The 25,509-nt window shown below is 36.0% G+C and overlaps 1 protein-coding gene across 2 annotated transcripts in view; it reads right to left on the bottom strand.

Moving 5' to 3' along the window:
* The window catches only part of NTN4 (netrin 4), a 124,646-nt gene that overhangs the window by 23,051 nt on the left and 76,086 nt on the right, over window positions 1-25,509 (bottom strand). For both annotated transcript variants that reach the window (XM_019446485.2, XM_019446487.2), the window contains exons 4-5: window positions 18,996-19,122; window positions 16,790-16,978 (exon numbers count right to left, since the gene is read on the bottom strand). In XM_019446485.2, coding sequence (XP_019302030.1) covers window positions 16,790-16,978; window positions 18,996-19,122 — 316 coding nt within the window. The remainder of the gene's footprint in view (window positions 1-16,789; window positions 16,979-18,995; window positions 19,123-25,509) is intronic.

Below are 25,509 nucleotides of genomic sequence, written 5' to 3'. Positions count from 1 at the left end.
CACATAATCCAATATAAACAGTGCATCATTTTGAGATGACTAAACCAATAGTTACTGCAATATTCAGTTCTAAGCTTGGTTCTTTTTTTTAAGAAAAATTTTTTAAATATTTATTTATTTTTGAGAGAGAGAGAGAGAGAGAGAGAGAGAGACAGAGTGCGAGAGGCAGAGGGGTAGAGAGAGAGGGAGACACAGAATCTGAAGCAGGCTCCAGGCTCTGAGCTGTCAGCACAGAGCCTGATTGGACTCAAACCTGTGAACTGTGAGATCATGACCTGAGCTGAAGTCGGATGCTTAACTGACTGAACTACCCAGATGCACCTAAGTCAGCTTGGTTCTTGACAGCAGATAAGGGAGCCAGAAGAAAGACGTCTTAGACTTCCACCTATTGTAATCTTTGGTTTTCCACTGTCACCATTATCTTTTACTCTAATAGAAAATTCAAGCCTTTTTAGGATTTGACCTCTGTGTACTACCATATACTTTAAAACTTACACATATTTCATGTGATTCTATCACATGTGCTGTGGATTTCTGTCAATGTGACTTTTTGCATAATTACAAGATAAAAATACCATTTGGAAACTATGCAGAACTAGCTCCAGGCAGATGGCACTGACACCTTTCACAGCATATTTTTCAAACTGCACACCAAGGCTTGCCTTGCATACCTCTCTCCTGAAGTTTGTGAAACAGTCAATATTTGACACATAATCTACATTTCTTATTTTCTTCCAAAATGGAAATATATTTTCATCTTGCTTGGGGGAAAAAAAGGTTCTGCTTAAATTCTGGTTGAGGTTCTGATTCTTCAACATATATTTCTCATTGGCTGTTGATTCTAAAGTGCAACCCAAGCACTTAACCTTTTACATATTCATTACGATGAATGTCAGTTACAACCCAGTTGGCGTACCTAAATCCTTCCATCAGCTTTGTCTTCTTGTTGGAAGACAATAGAATAGTAAAGATTGAACTATTATCATATACTGTCATTCTGAACTTATTTTTCTTTCATTATAATTTTTGGTGTGTACAGCTATGGTGAATTGTCTTTAAAAGCCAAAATGGTGGGGCGCATGGGTGGCTCAGTTGTTCCAGTCTTCGACTCTTGGTTTTGGCTCAGGTCATGATCTCACAGTGTGTGGATTTGAGCCCTGTGTCAGGTTCTGTGCTGACAGCATAGAGCCTGCTTTGGATCCCCTGTCTCCCTCTGTCTCTCTACTTCTCCGCCTCTCGTGCTCTCTTTCTCTTAAAAATAAATAAACATTAAAAATAAAAAAGCTAAAATGGTGCTTTGAGTGGCAGCCAGATGTCCTGTCTAGGTATTAAATGATTCATTATTGGAATAATTTTCATCCCTCCCAAACCTTTTCCCCAAACCACTTGCCCACTGCTGCTCTCTCAACCAAATTGACAGAATAAAGTTATTAAAAGTATCATTTTAAATTCCTAAATAATGTCACAAGGTTTCTTTAATAATGCAAATGACTACTGGGGCGCCTGGGTGGCTCAGTCGGTTAAGCATCTGACTTCAGCTCAGGTCACGATCTCGCGGTTCGTGAGTTCGAGCCCCGCGTCGGGCTCTGGGCTGACGGCTCAGAGCCTGGAGCCTGTTTCTGACTCTGTGCCTCCCTCTCTCTCTGCCCCTCCCCCGTTCATGCTCTGTCTCTCTCTGTCCCAAAAATAAATAAACATTAAAAAAAAAAAATTTAAAAAAAAATAATGCAAATGACTACTTTTAAATAATACATTCTGTACTGATGTGTCCTGTTATAAGAAAACCTAAAATAATAATACAAAATATTCAAAACAGGTGAGGGAAATGGGTACTTTTACAAAAGATTTCATGACAGGTTCTTTTCAAATAACGAATATAAAATTGCTAAATATTATCCAAATTTTATTTACAGATATTTGTTTGCAGAAGTACATCTATTATGTGAAACACTGGCTCTCTATGAGCATTTGCAGAGAAGAGTTAGGACATGAGGCTGTTCTGGAGTAACTTCTACCAGAAAACATACTGTTCATGAAATAATGGATGAACACATTTTTAAACAACCTTGTTTATGTGTATGGCTCTGAAATTAATAATTGTTTCAATCACAATACAGCTTGATTGGAAATTGCCTGTAAGATCTTTTAGGAAGACAGAAAATAAAACAAAGGTGGTGTAATACAAACTTAAAAGTCAGGCTCATGAGTCCAAATTCTGGTTTATGAGGGTGATTCTTTACAGGATTTTGTGAAATTAACCTCTTCAAGTTTCCCTTTTCTTATTGATGGAGCAAGATTAATAATACATATGCCATAGCGTTCCTGTATGAGGACTGAATGAGATATTGTATATATTTAGCAATGTATCAGGCAGTTAGTACATCAAATGCTCAGAGAATGACTGTTATTATCTGGCTGAAACATACTGGCTAAAATTTTTTTTTTTTATTAAGTAATCTCTGTGCCCAACGTGGGGCTCAAACTCATGACCCTGAGATCAAGCGTCATATACTCTACCAACTGAGCCAGTCAGGCATCATCAACATACTAGTTTTTAAAAGTCCACCGTTCATTCACTAATTCACTCATTCATTCATTCATTCATTCACACCTTTGCCAAAGAGTTTTTGAAGTTTAGTGTTAACATGAGCTTTGCTAGAACCTGAAGATATAAAGAGGAATACAGAGTCACAACTAGCTCTTCAGTGAATCAAGAGAGATATGCAAATAAATAATTACAGACAGTAAATGCTATATTGAGTACCCCCCCCCCCCCCGGGGTGCATGGGAACACAGAGGAAACAGCAACAACTACCTTAGTGCAGATATGGATTGTTTTTAAAAGAAATTTTAATAATTTGATTGGTTTCCAAAATATCCTGAAATTCCTCACTTTGCATCTGGGAGGAATTTGGTGGCAAACAGCTTTCTTGCCTACTTTGTCTTACAGAATTAGGTTAGCCTCCTATTGCATGTTCCTTTCTTTGGATAAAATAAATTCATCTGCTCTTACTCTCCTTTTGTGGGTGAGAGCATATTGAAAAAGAGTAGGTCTTGATCCATGATCCTGCTGCTTATAGGGAGATATTGCACCATGTAATTTAGGACTAGAGTCCCAGCTGTGAATCTACATGAACATAATAAGTATGTAAACATGAGTACAAGATGGCCAGGGACAAAATGTGAGAGTTATGGCTTCCTTTATTCTGATGAAGTTGCTAAAGCTTTCACTGCCTTCTCTCTTTAATCCACCTTCACCACAACTCCAGAAGTCATTTGCAGATCTTTCATTCAGAGAGTGGTCCACGATGCCAAGCTTACTGCAGAAACAACCAGTTGAGTTCAGCATCGTACACCTTTTAAAAATTGCCAGGACTCCTTACTATTACCTGATGGCTGTAGCTTTTGCTATTCTGCTAGTAAAAGCTACGCTGGGAGCAAAACACCCTCAAAGTATTTGCTCCTGATTTAGCTTTTCTAAAAACAGAACTCAAAGTTCAAGGCCCTCAGCTGGGAAAGCAGCAGCTTGTCAAGGGCTTTCACCACTGCCCAGTAGCCACTCCTTCAACAGAGCCTCCCAGCCTCCCAACACCATCTTCCCCTGAAAAGGCCAAGGTCCTACATAATTTCTGATGGGGAATTTTAAATATCAAAATCATTTCAAAAGCTGCCCAGCTGCCTGCTGAGGTTCTTGGAACTGGAGCTATGACCAAGACAATGACTGAGAGGTAGCTCTAAACAGAAAAGAGGCAGTATGATTTGTTACTACTGTATCAAGTGTGCAGTTAAATTAATATAAAATGAAGTCTTCTACATTTTTGGGTACTGTTTTCTCCTTCTACTATCAATTATTTTTGCTAGTGGACAAACAGCTATAGGAAAATAAAGAAAACGTTATAAACAAAGGTAATTGCCCATTTTTTAAATTCATCCTTTATATATGATATGCATTGTGTTCAAAGATAGCTAGTTTAACAATATTCAAGATGAATATTAATTTGAAATAAAATTATATGCTAGAATAAATCTAATAAGAAAAATTAAGACTTGCCTTTCACTTACTGAAATGCAATGTCTCTTGAGTTATTGTACATCCCACACTGAAAGAAATCCAATGCTTTAAGAAAAAGTAAGGTATTTAAGTATATTTCCTGTGTTTTCTATATACTTTAAATGAGTGCAAATAAATACAAAAGACATACCCTTTATTTTTAATGCTTTACTATGTGACCACTACTCAGACCCTCAATTTGATTTCTGTATCATTCTTTTCCTGTTTACTAGTTGTAACTGAGCCAGTTACTATTTATTCCTGGGTATATCTAAAAGATCTTAGATGGCTAAATAGCTAATTTTATTTTCGTGAGTTGCTACTTCAGTTAAAACTGCAGAAAGTACTTTTGAGAGTAGAGATACATTTTGTTACAGGAAGACTTTTAAGTATAATTTTAGACACGGTATTTTGCTTTGAGGAATTTGGTTATATCAAACATCATTATCTTTTTGTTGAAGAAAGCCTTCTGTATTTCCATTCTACTCAGCCACCATCTAACCAAGTGCCTAGCCAGGAACTGTAGTCATCCCTAACTCCTTTTTCTTTTGGATAAAGAATGCTTACTGACCCCATCTGTCTTCTCCTTTCAACTGATGTGGTTCATCCCTGCTAAAATCTATCATGGTACCCTTTTCTTCATAACACTTATTATAGTTTTAAATTACATATTTACTTGGATAAATTTATTTATAGTCTGTTTCCATGGAATTAGGGACTCTGTTTTATTGTATATATACAGTGAATAGGATGGGACTGCCACCAGTAAATCTGTTTGAGTTTTTAAAAAATGGATGAATTATAGTCACTTAATGAATATTTGTTAATGATTGATAGTCTTTTGGCCTCCAGTTTAATCTCTTTATGATTTTTCACCTCCCTGCTATCTATATAGTACACTGTGAAGGCCCAGAAGGTAGAAACCACATCTTTTCATCTCTGTATCCAAAGAGATGACTGGCCTAGGACCATGCTGAACCATTTTAGTGATTCAATCTTTGTTGAATGAATGTGCCTTGGAATGAGTGGCAGCCATGAAATATGTTTAGATGAATCTCCTAAAAGGGTCATATTATTTCTTTTATAGGTTTTTAGTATTTTAGCACCACAGCATTGCAATCCTAAGATACTAGAAATAGAAAACACACACACACACACACACACACACACACACACACACACCCCAAATCCAGAGAAAACTGAAATGGTTAAACAGAACAGATTATTCTGAATTTTCCTAGTGCAAGACGGTTCCCTACATTTAATGCTTCACTCAGTCAAATTTTATTATTTATTATTTGTGATAAAAGTTCTTTATTCCAACTCTGTAACTCTGTAGGGGACATTCCCCACCCATAAATGCCTTTCACTGGCAGTGAAATTTTTTTTCACATTAATCAATCTTTTTTCCTCACTTTCATCCAATTATATCTAATTACAACTCTTTGTTCTAGGGCAGTAAATTACGTTTTGCCACTCCCTATGTCCCCTTACACCCTTTGAGTGTTTGAAGAAAGTTGTTGTATTCTTCTTGAGCAGTTTCCTAGTTGAGTTGAGACTATTTAGCCTCTTTCATATTTGTTCATTAGTATCTCTGTTTTCTTGATTGTTGTGTTGGCCCATGTGGAACACTCTTCAGTTAGCTCCATCTTTCCTGTACGAAGATTCCTTAAGATAAATGCAGCTCCTGAAGTTCAAACTTTACATGGCAATGTATGATAATACATTTTTTCAAGAGGTTAGGGCCTTTAAAAACTATATTTGGTTCTAATACATATGTTCACTCATTTCTGCATTTAAAAACTCATTTTGTTTTCATCCACCAGACCACAGTGTAGAATCAAGTTCTTGAGATCTCTGTGTGTATTTGGATCAGTCTTTAAGGTCAGACAAACCTGGGTTCAAATCCCAGCCCTGCCTCTGACCAGCTGTGTGAAGTTGAACAAATTATATAATTAATTTAAGCCTCAGTGTCCTCATTTGTAAAATATAAAAGTCACCACCTAACTCCTAAAGATTGCTAAATGAGGTAAGTTATGTAAATTGCCCAGCACAGTGTCTGGCCCATAGTAGCCATTCAACAAATGCTACTTCTCTTCTTCGTACCCTATCTAATTTTGTCCAGGCTTTCTGAGAGTTTTGATATTTCATAATTATTTGCCTGATTATTTATTGCTTGTCCTCATGAAACACAGAATGGTGTATTGTTTGTTTATTCAGTGAATTACACTTTGTTTTGGAAACATCGTAGAGAATCTCATGATCTCTCCCACTTCTCTTCCCAAATTTGACTGACTTTTATTATTCATCAGTTCATAAAATTTCTCCTTTTTGAGGGGCGATTTTAATTTATGTCATTTGATCTTTTTAAGGGATAGTCCCAGTATGATTACTACATTATGATATATGTATTTTTCTCTATCTTTTCCATTTCTTAACCCTCTGGTTTTACATCCTAGATTTTTTTAAAGCTGACATTAAAGTTTCCCAACTATGATTGCCAAGTGACTGGTTCTATTTAAAGTTTTCAAAAACAGTTACTTCATATTGATTCTATGCTGAAATCATTCACAGTTGCTTTCAGCATAAAACAGGAATGTCTAAGTTGTTTATATGACATAAAATGGACTCATGTGGTTTTGCTGAAACTGTAATTTGAAAGAAAAAGCCCACTAAGCTACTATAGGAAGAGACTTTAAGGACCCTTGGGAAACAATCCTTTTCTGATACGGACTGGAACATAGGTACAACAATGAAAAGTGGGGAAGTGCTATGGGCTCCTAAATGTGGTAAGGTATCCTGGATTTAATTATTTAAAAATTTTTACTTCTGATACAATTTGAAGGGAAAGTATAACCATCCTAGAGGTAGAATGAAATAATTAATAAATAGAGGTACAAGCAAGCAGACAAACACAGAAATTCTTCTTTGGGAGCATGATGAGAGGGTGATATTTGAGTTGACTGTGAAGGATGGAAAGATAGTCTGCAGCAAGAGAGTCACCCATTCTAGACACTGTGTTTCCATCAGTTGAGCAGTTTTCACCTAAGACAGAAAGAAGAAAAGAAGAAGAAAAAAAGCAAGAAGGAAAAAAAGATAGATTTGGATGGATGACTGAGCTCTTTACAAAGATAGCTGGCTAGTCAGGGTAACGGTAACCAAGTAACAAAATGGTATCTTGGTAAACACTTGGTTTGGGTTTTAGGGCAGAAGGACCAAGTTTATTTTTGTTCACTCTTTGCTGAAAGGCAACAGACTACATTTATTTTGGACCGCCAGAGAGGAAGGAAGGGCATGTCAGTTTTTCAAGAGGTTGTTTACTTTGACAGGGAATAAATTCTGCTTTCTTTTCCATTTGCTGATTTTTCTTTAAATATGGAGAGAGACGATGCAATAGTTAAAAATGTGTCATAACATAAAAGCCAAAAATTTATTGTAAAGGAACTAACTGGCTGTTTCCTAAAACAAAGAGCTATCCTATTCTTTAAAAAAAATTTTTTTTAATGTTTATTTATTTTTGAGAGAGAGAGACAGAGTGTGAGCAGGGAAGGGGGAGAGAGAGGGAGACAGAATCCGAAGCAGGCTCCAGGCTCTGAGCTGTCAGCACAGAGCCTGATACAGGGCTTGAACTCACAGACCAGCTCATGACCTGAGCTGAAGTTAGGCGCTTAACTTACTGAGCCACCCAGGTGCCCCAAGAGCTATCCTATTCTATAAGTCATTTCTTCAAACATATATTTCAAACGATGTGTTGTATGGGAACATGTGTGTGTATGTAAGGGAAATTTTCTGTAGAGAGGTGTCATAGAATAGCTGTCAATATTTCACACCCAATTTCCCATGAATCTAACATTTAAGATATTCTTTGGTGTTAAAAGGTCGGGGGGAGAATGGGGCTTCATGAAGAACTACATTCAACGATTATTTAAATCCAACACAATAACATACTTATAGTAGTTTAGTGCACATTCTGAAATATGTAAATACAGAAGTAAAAGTAAATTGTCAATGTAGTGGTAAGTTAATTTTATTATAAATTCCAGTCTTATTACACAATAATGAACTCTAAAATATGAGGTACTTATGGTAAATCAATGTATATACTATGAACAAGAGGGAGTTCTCTGAATGGAATTGCTAGATATTTATTTTGAAACTGTTGCATGAAAAACAGTATCTTAGAAATCTGCCATAATTTTTTTTTTTTTGAGAAAAGCAGAGGTTCTAAGTTAGACATTCTTAAGAGGGAAAGATAAGTGACATGAAAGCTTTTGAGCATTTATATCTATCATTGAGTCAGGAAAAATGTCTAGTCAAGAGTTTTAGTAATCCTTTAGGATTTTCTGTCAAGAGTTATGGCTAATTCAGTGAGCAGATTGAGTTATAGATGATTCTTAGCTCAAAATCTTTCATTCAAGGATGGAAGTGAACAGAGCGCACATTAGAAACAATGGTATATGTAATGGTTCTCAATTGCTGGCCAGGAAACCAAAAGGCTGAATCAGAATCACCAACCTTGCTTTTAAAGACAAAAAACAAAAACAAAAACAAAAACAAAAAACAGATATCTGCCCCGGATCCCTGTTGGAGATTTTGATTCAGAAGATCTAGGGAAAGGCTCTGAGAGTTTATATTTTCAGTAAGTGCTCCCAAGTGATTCTGATCCATACACGGGTTGGGGAACCAATGACTAGATTGGAGTAGTGCTTGAGATCAGAGAAAGAAGCTGTGAAGGTGGAGTCAAGACTTCTTTCAAAGGAGGGAAACCATTCCACTTGTGGTATAGAGTATGAGTCTATTTGAGTTCCTGATTTGAAAATGATCTGATAGCTTGAAATTGACCATGGGGGAAATACTTAAACCATAGAAATTGGCCAATGCTATAAATCTGGGCATTTTCCCTCCCTAGAAAGCTAGCACACCACAGTTCAGTGAGGTCATTCTCATATTTTTAATATGTCTGCCAAAGGAAAATCTACTTAGGTGATAGGATACAACAGGTACATAAGTGACATTCAATATTTCAAGTGAGTTACTGTAAAAGAGACTGCTTTTTTAAAACATAGAGACAGTGTTCTTCAAAGTATCTTAGTACACAGTGATAATTATATTTTCCATTTTACTTCTGTACTTTAGCAACCAGCTGGTCTGAGCCTCCATTCTCCTCTCAACTCTAGATTCAGCTGGAGAGATTCACATTTTCCCTTGTGTTTACAGACCTTAAATGCACTGTCCTTTACATTTTTTTTTTCTGAGTTGTAGAAATAAATTTAGTTCCAATGATCTCTACTAGTCTTAAAAAAACAAACATCTCTAGAATCCTCAAAGTGCTTTCTTGGCTATGGAAATGTGTTGTTGATTGTTTGTGTCCCAGAGTTGATCCTACTTAAGATTGTAATAAAGAGGAAGTGAGAACAGAGATGATTTAATTATAAATCTATTGGCCAGTAGATTTGGTTTAGAGCTCTTTTTATTCAGGTCTGATGAATTTATCACCATCAACTAAAAAATGTATATGTAAGGACAATAGCATTCAGCATAGAGCTTGTCAGGAGAGTGGAAGGGAAAAATAGCCTGGAACATCAATGGAGCCAATAAATCCTTGGCTTATTTGGCAGAGAGTTAGCTACCTAACTGTGAACAGAGTCTGAAGATTAATGTCACCAGTATTTGTTGGATGGAAAAATGTGTCCAGGTAAGTATTCTGTTAAATGTATATATATGTAATCTGTGAGGAAGAATAACATCAGTTCATTTTATTTTCTAGATCAACTCATTAAAGTCAACAAAGGCAATCATTGATTAGAAAGTAGTACAAATATTGTGTTTCAGTACTTTTAGAGGAAAAAATAAAAACAGCCACCAAAGAAGTATCAGAGGCATCTCTTCAAGGAAGTCTTCCCTTAATTGCTTTCACCCTACCCTACACTCTAAGAAGCTTGATGTATCCCTTTCATTGCATTTGCTCATATAGTGGGGATAATAGTACCAACATCAAACAGCTTTTGTGGCAGTTAATACATATACAAAGGCTAATACATATACAGCCTTTTGAACAGTAAACAGAGAATAGTAGGCACTCAATAAATGTCAACTGTTATTTATTATATCATCACCATCACCACAGTATATTGAAATAATCTGTTACTTAAATTTCTCCCCATATAGAATTAAAGATCTCTTAGGGAAGACCTTTTTATCTTTACAGACCTAGTGCTTACCGCAATGCCTGGCATAGAGGAGGCACTCTGTAAGTGTTTCCTGAGCTAAACTGAGGTATAATTTATATACTTCTAGTAAATTTTGTCTGGGCTGCTGCCTCAGGTTTTCAGTGGTTCCAGCTCCTGAGAAGATAACTAGGAAATAAGGGAGAGATGTTTTCATAAATCATCTCTGGAAGTCCAACAGACTATATTGCCCTGCCTTACTTAATATTCTGTTTGTGATTATTTCACTGATGGAAATAGAAGGTTTACTATTTCCTTGATATACAGTTGTAGGCTCTAGCACTTAGAAATGAGGAAGAAATATACAGAAGGAATATTCTAGGATATATCTTCCCAAGTGAAGTCTTTCCATAGATATGTCACTATATAATAGCAGTATTTTCCAGCATTTTCCAATATTAGGCATAACTTGAGCATAGCACAGTAACAAAAAGAAAACAAAACAAAAATTTTAAAAGGTATTTATCTTGGCTCCTTAGACACTCTGTAAAAAAAGCATTCTTTGGTTAAATCTGAGAGACACACCTCAAAGTTTTATAGGAGGTTTATAATGAACATTATTAGCATATGAAATGCTCAGAGAAATCCTGAATAAGTACTTGATTAATTCATCATTTCTTAAATTTTGAAAGTCATAGAAAAAATTTTCCTTATCTAATTCCTATTGACATCTCATGGAGTTAGTGTTGCATGAATCAAACTTTGGAAAATGCTGCACTACGGAAAAATATTCATCCAGTTTTCTATTTTTTAATCAGTACATCTCTATGTAATTCATTTTTATAAATTCTAAGTTCATATGCATACAAATAGAAATGCAAATCTTGGCTAACTTGGATGTTCTGGGAATGGTAGGATATTCTAGCCGACTTAACTGTAGAGTAAGTGCTAAGATGCATTTAACCTTTGTTGAAAAGCATTCTGAGTGTGCCTGGCTGGCTCAGTCGGTAGAGACTCATGTTCTTGGGGTTGTGAGTTCAAGCCCCACATTGGGTGTAGAGATTACTTAAGAATAAAATCTTAAAAAGACAGAGAGAGAGAGAGAGAGAGGGAGAAGAGAAGCATTCTGAAGCAATCTTAAACTTTAGTATGATACAGTCATCTGGGAATTTTGTTAAAGTGCATATTTGGTTCATTAGGTCTGGGATGGGATAAGAAGTTCTGTATTTTCTAATCAGCAACTGAATGATGCCAACGGGGCTGGCCTATGGACCACACACTGAGTTGCAGGTTACTTTTCCGCCTTGGTAAGCACAGTAGAATAAATATAATAAAATTGTTATTTTGAATAACATTGTACATGTTGATATAAGCACACACTGAGATAGTTTAAATTTTTTAATATCATATCATAATATTGACTTGTTTTCTTGATACTACCTTCCTCAGAAAAGTAGGAACTAATGGGGGAAAAGTTCTAGTTACAGCAATATCTCTATCAGCATCTAGCATGAAATCTGGTACACTGTAACGTTAGTAAATGTTACCATATTAGTAAATTTATCATAAACTTTGTCAAAGTCAATAACTCTGAAGGTGGTACATAGACACATCTGTTAAGGAGATAGTCAATGATATGAAAATATTACTAGATAAAAAAATGAAAACTCTACCAAACATGTTGACAATCAAACAATATATTACAGAGAGTATGAAGGTAGAGAAAAGAACTGGATGTACGAATAAGTATTGGGAGCTCCCCCTGGTTCAGAAAAGGTGAGAGAAGAACAGAAAGAATAATATTCTGGAAGAAGGTGCCGGTAAAGAAATCCATGCTAGGGAAGTTGACACAGATATCTTGTCCCAAACATATGCCAGAATAGCGATAGAATGAATGGGGATATGCTTTCCTCAGCTGTCTAATCAGCGGATCAGGGGGCTGTCCGGAGAAGGAAAGAAGGAAATATGGATCTTCCCTACTAATCCATCTACCACCTACAATTACGCTAGAAGGACTAAATTGGTATCAGTTATTTTCATAACTTCCTTACTTGGTGCATTAAATACTATGAAGGTATTTGTTTAGGAGTGATTAGCAATTTCACTTAGCAGTAGTATTTTCTATCTTTCAGTCTTTCAGAATCTCATGACAACTTAAAGAGTTGAGTAAGTCAGGCAAATATGTTCTAAATACCTCATAATATTTCAGGTGTTTTTTTTTTTAATGTAATAATGTGGTCTTGATGTTTTCACTGAAATGGCTTTGGTGCTTTATTTAGGTCTTCTAATACTTAGATAATGCCTATAAATATCAACTTGGTAGGGCCCATGAAAAATTATGCTAAATGATATTTATTGGTTGATTTTCAACCACTTGTGGGTAGTGCAGTCAGCTTCATTTCACTGTCAAAGATGAGGACACCAGGCAACCACCCATATTTTCTACTATTCTCATTCCCTTTTGTGTTGTTGCCTTCCCCCCTCTTTCTTGCCTTTATGGCCATTCTGAATTTTTTTCAGTTCTCAAAGTATGTTATGTTCTTTGTCCTTCTGTTCCATTTTGGCTCTGGTTGTTTTCTCCACTAGGAATAAACTTAACCGTGCTTGTTGATTCCTATTAAACTTCAGGCCTCAGGTTTTATATCAAAACTCAAAACATTCAACTTGTTTTTTTAATTAATTTTTTAAAGTTTATTTGTTATGTAGAGAGAGAGAAAGTACAAGCAGAGAAGGAACAGAAAGAGAGGGAGAGAATCCCAAGCAGGCTGCACACTGTCAGCACAGAGCCCGATGCAGGCTTGAACTCACGAACTATGAGATCATGACCTGAGCCAAAACCAAGAGTCAGATGCTTAACCAACTGAGCCACTCAGGCACCCCAAAACATTCAACTCTTGTTAAATGCTCCTCCTATGAGCTCCCTCCACACTCTCTAACACAATACTGAGCATACTTTCGTGATCTAACATACATGTGCACACATACATACCACTATTTGCTTACATAAACACCTATAAGACAGACATATATACTTTTACACAAATTCTCACATAAATAAACACTGTGAAAAGACTGTGTCTCTCTTATGTGTTGTTAGTTTTAGCTACATTCTCACATTTTGCTTATGTTTTTATAGAACTGGTAGTTTGGGGACAAAAACCTGTAAATTCTTTTTTTTTTGTACAAGTCTCTAAAAGAGTTGTATAAGTAAAGTAGTGATCATTAACAAGGAGCCACTTTTTAACTAATCTCCTTTTTCATGATCTTTTTGTAAAATTCTGAATTTAAAATTCTAGGATTTAAAAAGCTCTCTAGGATTTAAAAAGCTAGAGCTGGCAACCTTTTTATATTTTGTAAGAATATGAGCCATAGCTTGAACATAACACAGTAACAAAAAGAAACAAAACAAAAATTTTAAAAGGTATTTATCTTGGCTGCAGGTCTGCCAATAAACCTTTTATATTTCTTTTAAAAATTTTTTAATGTTTATTTATTTTTGAGAGAGAGAGAGAGAAAGAGAGCGCGTGCGTGCAAGCTGGGGAAGGGTAGAGAGAGAGGGAGACACAGAATCCGAAGCAGGCTCCAGGCTCTGAGCTGTCAGCACTGAGCCTAATGAGAGGCTTGACTCACAGACTGCGAGATCATGTCCTGAGCGGAAGTCCAATGCCTAACCGACTGAGCCACTCAGGTGCCCCAAACCTTTTCTATTTCTATTTTTAATGGTTAAAGAACTTTGTTTAGTTCCCTGATGTGTCCCTAGCTCTTGGCACTCAATAGGCACTCAATATATATACATTGAGTGTTTGAATGAACAAATACATGTTAGGTACATTGTACAACATAGTGTTTCAAGTCAATGCTATTTAATAGTATCTTTGAAAACGTATTTGAAAATGTTCCCCATTGGGGTGCCTGGGTGGCTCAGTTAGTTAAGCATCCAACTCTTGATTTCAGCTCAGGTCATGATGTCATATTTGTGAGTTCAAGCCCCATGTCAGGCTCTGAGCTGAGTGTGGAGTCTGCTTGGGATTCTCTTCCCCCCTCTCTCTCTGCCTCTCCCTTGCTTTCTCTCTTTCTCTCTCTCTCTCAAAATGAGTAAATAAACTTTTTTAAAAAAGCAACAAAAAGAAAAATGTTGCCTGTTGTCCAACAAGAGAGTTACCTTATCTAAGTTACTCAATGATAAATTCCTTTTCTATATTATTTGCTTAGTAGTTAGTACATTCTCATTTTTAGACATTTCTACTAGTGGTCTGAGGATATGCAATACACATATATACATATCTATCTATTATATATTTTAAAATATATATCTTTTCTTTTTAAACTTTTATTTTTAAGTAATTTCTATACCCAACGTGGGGCTTGAACTAACTCATGACCCTGAGATTAAAAGTAGCATGTTCAGGGCACCTGGGTGGCTCAGTGGGTTAAGTGTTCAATTTCAGTTCAGGTCATGATCTCACAGTTCATGGGTTCGAGCCCCACATCGGGCTCTGTGCTGATAGTTCAGAGCCTGGAGCCTGCTTCAGATTCTGTCTCCCTGTCTCTCTGCCCCTCCCCTGCTTGCTCTCTGTCTCTCTCTCTCTCTCTGTCTCTCTCTCTCTCTCTCAAAAAAGTGAAGAAACATTAAGAAAAAAAAAAGAGTCGCATGTTCTAGAGACTAAGCCAGCAAGGCACTGCTCTATCTATTTAAATATATCCTGTAGAAAATGGTATTAGGACTGAATATATTGTGAGTCTAAGCAATTTTATAAGCAGACCCTTCATTGAGCACTTGGGGCTGGGTCTTTATTTTATTTCCCAAGGTACTGTGGATTTTAAAGATGTAATTATCTTTGACATAAAGTATTTTAAATCAATAAATAGTAGAAATTCTGTAGCATTATTTCCCACCTTCTATCTTATAGGACAATAATAGCTATTATAATGCTAGTTTCCATTTCTTGAGAGCTTTCTATAAAGGCAATGTGCTAAATAGTTTACATACTTTATTTTATATAATTCTCATTACCACCCTATGGGGAGAAAAAAAATCAAAATCCAAACAGCTTTAATAGCTGGCATAAGATCACATAACCATAAGGATCAGGGAAAGCTTCTATTCCAGATCTGTTCAAAACCTATTCAAATGAAAGGAGCAGGAGTAAAATGGAATTCTCAGAGAAATATTAAGATGCAAATCTAAATTTTGGGCTCAATGTTGAAAGTGAGCTGTGCCACCTTCTGTCTTCTACAATTTAAGAGAGAAAGCTTGTAACAAGCAAGAGCACTCAAATTTCATGTAGATATCTCCTGTCTGATGTTAAAAATATGTATTTTTCAAGAGCAATAGATTTTTTTTCCTTTAAATTAAAAAAAGGCAAGATTTTTTTAAATGATTCTTTCCCATTGTATTGCTCCCTTCCTGTCACTGTTTTTGAGCCAGAACATGGAGTCCTTGGTGGGGAAAGGAAATGCATGATCATCAATCTCCATTAACAGTCTTGAGTGGTTTTTGTCGTCTAATAATTTCTGAGTTGATAGATGTATAGCTACTCATGTAGTTAGATGAGCTATTCATCCACATTGGACATCTCCTTAAGCTCTGACTGTGCCCTTCAGAGTCACGTGTTTCAGATAATGTCTCATTAATTGAGCAGATCTTTTAAATTCTACTCTTTTTTCATATAAACGTCTTCTTGGAATTATGCTAACAAAAAAGCAAAATCCATTTTATGGTGTTTTGGGGAAGGTAGGGGATTATTGTTATGTTCTAAATTAGTCTGTAATACAGGGGTACATTAAGGCAGTGTCAACCAAAGTATATTCATAATGATATGAAAACCTGTGGTTTTTCAGGTTTCACATTTGCTGTAGAGATGAAGCTAGAATGACCCAAGTGCAGATAATAACTCTTTATTTCATCAGTTTGAGTTCACTTATTGTCTAAGTCCTACTCATATATTTAGTCTTAAGATAATTTTACAAGAAAAGAAAACACTTTTCTTGGTAATCTCTGCACCAAATGTGGGGCTTGAACTCATGATCCCAAGATCAAGAGTCACATGCTCTACAAACCAAGCCACCCAGCATCCCCTTAAAAATTTTTTAAAGGGCACCTGAGTGGCTGGGTCAGTTGAGTGTCAGACTTCGACTCAGGTCATGATCTCACAGTTCCTGAGTTCAAGCCCCACATCGGGCTCACTGCTGTAAGCACAGAGCCCTCTTCAGATCTTCTGTCCCTCCCCCACTGATGCTCTTTCAAAAATAAGTAAAACATTTAAAAATTTATTGTAAATATATCTTTCTTTCAGCATCCTTTTTTTATCTTGGGTCATCTAGTTTTCCAAAATGTGATGCTATGGGAAAAAATTTTACTTCATGCAGAGTGATAAAGGAGATTATTTTTATGAAGTTGAAAGTTCATGCCTTTTATCAATGAAGAAATGAACTAGTGTATGTGAGTGTATTGTCTGAGAATTTCATGACCTCTCTCCCATGGATCAGCATATAAAAGATGGAAAGATTCATCTCTTTTGTACAAAGCAAGTTTTTTGTTTTTTTTTTCAGTAACCACTAGTTGACTTACTTTTGCAAGCATCTGGAGCAGAAAAAGGTCTCCGGAGGTCCCGGTAGAAGCCTGGCTTACATCGCTGGCAATGCTGACCTTCTGTGTTGTGCTGACAGTCATTGCAGACACCCCCACTACGATTACCTGATGCCTCCCACACCTTAATGTCAAAGTGACAGGCATCAGCATGCCCATTGCACTTGCAGGCTGAGGGGGGAAAAAGGCATGGGAGGAAACCAAATAATTAAAAATAAAACAACAGGTTCTCTAATATTCAGGCAGTTAAAAATAGGGTAAGCTGATTGCTAATTTTTTAATTCAAATATAATTAACATATAGTGTTATTTTTTAAAATTTATTTTTAGTTTTTTAAATAGTGCATATTTTCACAGTACATGCTCAAAACATATAAAGTATATAAAAGGCAGACAATGAGAACTCTAGTATCCCTATCCCTGTGTATCCTGTCCTCCCTATTTTTAACAGGTTACTACTTTTTTTTTTCAGTTTCTTGTGTATCCTTCCAGTGTTTCTTTGTAATTTTTAATTAAAAAATAATTAAGTTTTGGGATATGCCTGAAAGTCATCAAGGCATAGATCCATCTCCTTAGGCAGAGATGTTACTGTTTCCTTAGCAACTGGGGTTGACATTTATTGTGGAAAAACTATTTGAGTGGCTACCCATTTCCTCCCCCCTTTAACGGTAACACTTCACAATTTCTATTCCTGCTGCTTCCCAAGGACCAGAGTCATCACTGTGGGTCCCCTGACCATGCTTAGAAAACTCCACATTGTCAGGCATTATTTGAAAATGAAAATTCATATTGCAGATACAGGTCTGAATTCATGCTCACTGAGAAGCCTAGAAGGAACCTTATGGGGACAGGGATTAGGAATTTGTCAGGTAGATTGATTTGTCTTTCATGAAGTACTATTCCTTAGCTATTGATGTACTGGTGAGTACAAGATAGTTTCCTATAGAAGCCTGAATTTTTTTTAGAGAAGAGACCCACATTGTTTCTTTTGTAACAATTTCTCTAAGTCATTTATAATATCAATAGCACCACGTGACAAGTCTCTGTGTTCTACAGGTCTTTAGATACGCAGTTGGTGTCTGTGGAAAGGACCAGGAATGGCACTCTAGGAATTTAGGAGAAATTCTTTAGATTCTTTTGATGAGTGATTTAGAATAAGAATGCAGACATTTTCGTGGACGTCAACCCGTGTTTGTGCTATTGTTTTTTCATTGTTTCCTTGATGTGTTGTTATGATATTTTGACCAGATTCATAATCTTTAAAAAGCATAATATAAGATAATTCAGGATTTATGCCTAGAGGAAATCCTTTACTTTTCCTAGAAACTAAAATAAATCAATTATGATTCCAAATTATGTATGGGAAGAGACTTCCCACAATGTTACCCACGGTGCTTGCCTTTTAAATCCTTGTAAAATTGAAGTTTGTGAGTATAAACATTGTTATGGGCATGTGTATGTGTCTGAACATTTTGAACTGCAAAGAAAAAAATCGTTTTTATTCCCATATTTTTTACCCTTTTATCTAATCTTGAAACTCCCAAGTTAGCCTTGGTAATGTAGTCCAATTCTTGACTAACTGGCTTAATTTCAAATTTGATCTGTCATTTCAAGTATCATAAGTGAAAAGAAAGGCATTAGGCATTATTGAAAAAAAAAAACACAAACATTTAATTTGGAGTCTGAAGAACTGTGATCAAGTCCTGAAAATCATTTACTAACTTTGGCAAGTTACTTAATCTTACTGAGCCTCAATTTCCTGGTCTCTAAAATGGGATTAACACCATCTGCTTTATAGGTTTGTTTTGAGAACCGAACTGGAGATAGCTATTTTCATGGTTATAATTCAGTATTTCAGCTGTGAGGGTAATTGTATGCCATAATCCTCCTGTTGCTCTTGTGTCTAGCTATGTTTTTATTATGTCAACTTCTCAAGAAGGGTGCTTAGATTCTGCAAAGCATCCAAGCATTGGGCAACACGTTGTTGGTAAAATAGTCATACTGGCAACTTTGCAAGCAGCAATTGTTTCCAATGGTGGAGGTTTTAGTGGGCAGTGATATGGGCTATATTTGTGTAGGTTACAGTGCCTGTCATCCACCACTTTATATTGTATTTCTAGAGACCAAGGAGTCCAGAGATAAGTTTACTTTACAAAGAAGGCTTTTAGTCTTGTGGGCTTGGTACTCACTTCTGCACTCTTTAGGAGATCCTGTTTTGCCATCAGCTGCCTCCCAGGGGCGGTCATTGTATAATGGTGCACAGTGTTGGCAGTGGGTGCCTGCTGTGTTGTGCTTACACATACACTTCCCATGGACCTACAAACAAAAATAAATAAGAGCTGTGAGGCACAAACAATGCTGGGAAGGAATATTCTTCCCATAGTCTTATCTCATTGGTTGGCTTTAGCAATATGATATTCATACACTTCCCTAAAAAAGCCATCAAGATGGGAGATCCTTTCTTTAGTTTGTCTTGTGATTAATTCAAAAGGTTACATAATATATTTTTCTTGGCTGTAAACTATGTGACCCTAATGAGCAATTCTTAGGTACTGGCTAGATATTTACTTAAATTTTTAATGCCTTAACATTTTTAAAATTCTTTACACAAGAGTACTACATCCTCACTATAGAAAATTTGGAAATCTGTAAATATGATTATCTCATATCATAATCATAATCAACATTTGAAGTTTATATTTCTAGTACTTTAAAATATAATTATGTAATTCTTTTCTCATATAACAATATATTGACATCTTTCCATTTCATTAAATATTCTTGTACAACACACATTTTAATGGCTCCGTTGTATGGTGTACAACTTATTTTACCAATCACCTATTTTTGGTTAATTAGGTTTTTAAATATTTTTACATATATTTTAATTCTATAATGAATATCCTTGTAGCTAACTGTTTGTGTACATCTTTGTTTGGAATGTGTTTTCTAGAAGTAAAATTGATCAATAAAAAATGTATATATTTTTGAGGCAGCTGGGTGGCTCAGTCAGTTGAGTGTCTGACTCTTGATTTCAGCTCAGGTCATGATTCCAGGATTGTGGGATTGAGCCCTGAGTTGGGCCCCATGCTGAGTGTGGAGCCTGTTTAGGACTCTCTCTCCCTCTGCTCATCTCTCCCATTTGTGTGCTCTCTCTCTCTAAAATAAAAATAAATAAATAAAATAAAAAACTTTATAAAAAAACAGACATATGTGTGTGTGTGTGTGTGTGTGTGTGTGTATGTATGTATATATAGTTGTTTAAGACTTTGAATATATTTTGTCATAATTACCATAAAATTTTCTTTTCATCCTACAATTCAGAGTAGTCGAGGATTTATTAAAATAGTGTTTCTCACAGGGAGGAATACTTTAGTAGAATTCTTTAGGATCTGAGAGTTTTATGAGGATTTTAATATTGTTTGTATAATCTCACCAATAATTTCTAAAAATTAATATCTTGGATCATTTTGAATACTCCCTAGTAACTGTTGCCATGAATTCCAGTACCAACATGCACTTACTGACATGTGATGTCATGACTGTACAAATGAGAGTTTTGTAAAGTAGCTCAGAATGGGGTTTCCAAATTTGGATCTATAAGGGTTTTTTTTCTTGAGAAACAGTAGAAAAGGTAAATTAGCATGAAAGTAATAAATTATACCAACCAGTCAACAAATATAACTACCAAAATAGGCAATATGTTAGGCAATGTTTGGTACACAAAGCATTACAAAACATAATTTGTGTTTCAGAATAGTGTAATGTAGGTGGATAAAATATTTACATATAAAAATATTATAGATAAATAAGACAATAAATACCTAAGAAAACAAAATGATGTGAGAATTTAAAAGATGCAGAAGTCATCAGAGATTAGCAGTTGTGGGGGCTTTAGAAGGGGGTTGAATTTTAAGCTGGTCCTTAAACATGGGCAGTATTTCTGACAGGCAGAAGGGAAGAGACTTTCCGGGAAGAGGAAACAAAATGAATCAAGTTGTGGTGCTAGGAGGCTACGGAGAATCTCTGAACAAAGTTTATTTCAGTACAGCTAAAATATTTTGATGGCAATGATAAAGGAACTACTAAAAATGACATGAAATGACATGTACTTGGGGTGGGCAGAATCAAAATGAGTCCCTAGAGCTCAACAAATCTGGAAATAGCTACACCAATACATTGATGAACTATGCCTGACCTAATTTAACCCTAGAGTAAGTTGTGTTTTCTTACCCAGGAGCCCCTTTGTCTTTTAATTCTCTTAGTGCCTCTTCACTGGTAGAGGCATTCTGGATTATGCATTATCCAAGTGTGTGATATGATTACTACAGACATTATGCTCACAAAAAGTTCAAGGAATTATATAGGCATGGAGGACTGAAGACTCCTTGTGAATGATCCGTATGAAACCTAAGTGTTATAGTCTGGAAAATTTAATAAATAATGATTTTGATGGCCATGTTGCTAAATTTCATTTCTTTGTATTATAATGTAAGTTTTTTTAGTTAGTGAAAATTAATTATAGCTGCTCTTTTAGTTCTTAGGGATTAATTAAAGAATATAACTTTTTTTTTTTAATTTTTTTTTTTTAACGTTTATTTATTTTTGAGACAGAGAGAGACAGAGCATGAACGGGGGAGGGGCAGAGAGAGAGGGAGACACAGAATCGGAAGCAGGCTCCAGGCTCTGAGCCATCAGCCCAGAGCCCGACGCGGGGCTCGAACTCACGGACCGTGAGATCGTGACCTGAGCTGAAGTCGGAGGCTTAACCGACTGAGCCACCCAGGCGCCCCAAGAATGTAACTTTTTTTAAGAGGGTGGGATTAGCTCCTTAGAGTATGATGATGCAAAAATTTTTGTTGATTTTCCTTATAGAAACGGAACTAGTGTTATAGATTCAATTTACTGATTTGGGTACTGGAAAGCCCAAGTATGAGCTGAGTTACAGTCACCTATTTTCTTGGGCTTCTCTTTGTGACTATCTCTGCTAGGAGCTGTTTACATGTGAAGTTCCATGGAGTTCACATCTCCATGTTGGTAAGTAAGATACATCTCCATTCACACATTCAGGTAAATTCTAAAGACAAATTTGCACTTCAATTTGGAATCTGTAGGAATTCAATTTTTACTGCTCTATAAGAGTGTGGTCTTTTTATCCTAGCTCTTGGAAATCTGGTTTTTCATATATTCTGATAGAAATCCTCCAGTCTTACTGTTTTTATTAAATCTTTTAAATTCAACCTTCCTTAGTACGATGAAAAACAGAAACTCTTTATTATATAACTTTGGTGTGGTAAGATTCGCTAAAGGCTCTTAGTAAACCTGGACAGTTCTTTGTTTACTTGTGCTAGATGTTGATTTCAAGCAAAATGGAGTCTTTGGAAAAACTGAGAAAGAAAAATCTCTCAAAGTTGAAGATTTTGGTAAAGTGAAGATATACTTATATAGCTGGCAGAAGTCGGTAGCATAATGAAAATAACGAGAAGAGTAGTTTTATAATTAATTCCCTAAGTTCTATAACCTATTTTAAAAAAATACTACACACAAAACATCTAGGATACAAATATGTAATGGCATTAGAGTCAGAATTCCTAGAATAAACCATCCCTAATTCACCACTGCTGTTATATAGAGTACTATCTGAGGGGGGCATTTTAGAAAATGTTAAGTCTAACTAACATAAATATGGTAAAGACCAACATCAACAAATGCTATTTGTGTAAAACTTCTTAGTCCTTGAGGCTGTGTCTTAAAGAACACATAGGATTTTCCTTAGAGACAAGGACAAGAAGATAAGAATCCCAAAGGAATATTCTAGAAAAAAAGTCAGTAAATAAAGAGGGCATGTGTTGGGGGATTGGTTCTATATAGATCATGAAGCACATTAAATATTAGCTTAGGGTGCTGGAATTTACCCTGTAGGTACTGAAGATCTATGAAAATTTTTGTGTAAGGAAATGATTAAAAGGTATATTAAATACACTTCTTCTTTTAAAAAAAAACTTTCTACCTCATTCTTATCTTGTCTGTTGTGTTCTTTCTTCCCCTTCCTCTTTTACTATTTCTTATAGTATATATATATATATGTGTGTGTGTGTGTGTGTGTATGGTCATTTTACACATATATATACAGTAAAACCTTGGTTTGAGAGCATAATTCGTTCCAGAAACATGCTTGTAATCCAAAGCACTTGTATATCAAAGCAACTTTCAAGAACCATTGGCTCAGTTGTGATCATGTGATGTTCGGCATCATGTACTACTCATACTGCAAGACATTGGTCGTTTATCAAGTTAAAATTTCTTAGAAATGTTTGCTCCTCTTGCAGAACACTCACAAAACAAGTTACTCACAATCCAAGGTTTTACTGTATATTTTTTTACCCCAGCTTATGCTTTCCAACAGTCAGTGGCACTCACAACTCACATATCTTTTCTGATAATGTTCAAAATTTTTCAAGGTTGTTAATTCTTATATTATTGCTTTTTAGCATCCTTTCTACTTTTAAACAACCACTTACTAAGTACTATATAAAGATAGATGCTACAAAGTATTGTTCATTCTCTTTGGAGGAACCAAACTATCGTTATAGGTCAATTTATCAGGTTTGATCTTGGAATGCCCCAGACTTATAAGTAATTTCACCCAGCTGATAGGTTAGCCCTGGCCCACAAATTCCAGGCCTCAGGAGGCCACAGACATATAGGGAAACCTCATCAAACATTCACATGTATTACAAGATAATGGGGGCAGGTCAATTCCCTCTGGAGTAAGGATTTCAGAGCATTCCCTTGCTCCCACATGCTGAGAATTGGGATGAACCTCCCAGGGTCTGAAAAATGCCAGCTTAGCAAATTTTTCTGCACACAGAAAAATTCAAGGAGCTGTCATTTTGAGAATTACCAAAAATAGCTGTAAATCATTACCTAGACCATCTGAAACAAGAAGTCCTTCCTCAGCAATACAACTGTTACTGTTCAAGCTTGAAAGATCACCCACTATTTGATGCTTGTGAAAAATGTGCAAGTAAAACTAGGTCTTTATTGAAAGAAAAGAAAAAAAATAAAAAGGAATCTTTAGTAACAAGTTAAACATGGCTCTTGTTTGGTCACAAACATGAATTAGATAAAGGGCAGGAAAATGGGATTATGTACTTAAGGTTTAGTTGAAGAAGAGTGATGTCTGGCTGTCTAATTGGAAAAGGAGAAATTGACTTTAATAACAAATTTATAACTCCTAATTATATAAGAAATATTCCTTGGCATTTTGGATATTCTATGCATTTCATAACTTCCTCCCTTATACTAAGTACTTTATTCTATTAATGTCAAAATTTTTCCTACTGGGACGCCTGGGTGGTTCAGTCAGTTAAGCATCCAACTCTTTATTTCAGCTCAGGTTATGATCCCAAGGATCGAGCCCCACTGTTAGTACAGAGCCTGCTTGGGGTTCTTTCTCTCCTTCTCTCTCTGCCCCTTCCTCATGTTCTCTCTCTCTTAAAGAAAATAAACATTAAAAAATTTCCTACTTGTATCTAATATTACTTATTTGTTACTAATATTAATCTATTTGCAAGTAATTTTTAGCATACTTATAGGGAAGGACTTATGCAAACTTTGAACAAGTAATTTGAGCAATTATTGGAACAGAATGCTCATTAGTAGCTATGCACTTCAGTGACAAATATATATTAGAGCCAAAAAGATAAGGAGAGAAAATACAGTTTCTACATATTTGAGGCTCAAAATATAGGAATCTGGGTGGGGGCAAAATGAGGAAATTATTATCTTTCAAATCCATCCCTATAAGACAGATAGTCTTGCTTAGAAAAGCTGCTTCTTCATTGTTGCTTTTGAGGCAGAAAGCCTTCTAGTAGTCTGCAGCGATGGAATTGAGGAAGTTGGCCACAGCAAGAGGTTGTGAGAATTGGATGACTGGTAGTGTCAGGCAAATGGGTTGGACAATCACTTATCAAGATGTCGTAAAACATTTAAACATTAGATGGGAGATTGCCTTAGACAACTTTTAGGGTCCTACCAGACTTAGGGTTCTATGATTTTTTTTTTTTAACGTTTATTTATTTTTGAGACAGAGAGAGGCAGAGGATGAACGGGGGAGGGTCAGAGAGAGAGGGAGACACAGAATCGGAAGCAGGCTCCAGGCTCTGAGCCATCAGCCCAGAGCCCAATGCGGGGCTCGAACTCATCACAGACCGCGAGATCGTGACCTGAGCTGAAGTCGGACGCTTAACCGACTGAGCCACCCAGGCGCCCCATGGGTTCTATGATTTTAAGGCCTGCTTCCCTGTGTTCAGAATACTGAACTACTAAAGAAGACTCATGTGGCTGGGTCTTATTATCTCACCAATGCAGAACATTTCCAGATCATCTGAAAACCAAACAAGGGAGAGCAAAGAAAGTATGTATGTCTTCATTCCTGCAGCACTTCTTGTGACACAAAGGAAAAGGTAAATAAATGTTAATAATCTCTGAAGACAGACTTTCATTTGTTGATACTGACTATACCTAAGCTAACATAAATTCTGTTCTTTTTTATTTTTCTCCTCCTGTTCTCCTCCCCTGCCTCATTTCCCCCATTGCTTGTGACTAAAGATATCATAGACTAAATATCATCCTAGCTCCTGCCTTTTAAATAAAGATACATTTCATCATCTAGTGATGCTTACTACAGACATTCACCAT

The sequence above is a fragment of the Panthera pardus genome, unplaced genomic scaffold (genome assembly GCF_024362965.1).
Source record: "Panthera pardus isolate Hobbes unplaced genomic scaffold, ASM2436296v1 HiC_scaffold_6, whole genome shotgun sequence".
In the NCBI taxonomy this organism is placed as follows: Eukaryota; Metazoa; Chordata; class Mammalia; order Carnivora; family Felidae; genus Panthera; species Panthera pardus.
This window is presented reverse-complemented; position numbering and strand designations above follow the sequence as displayed.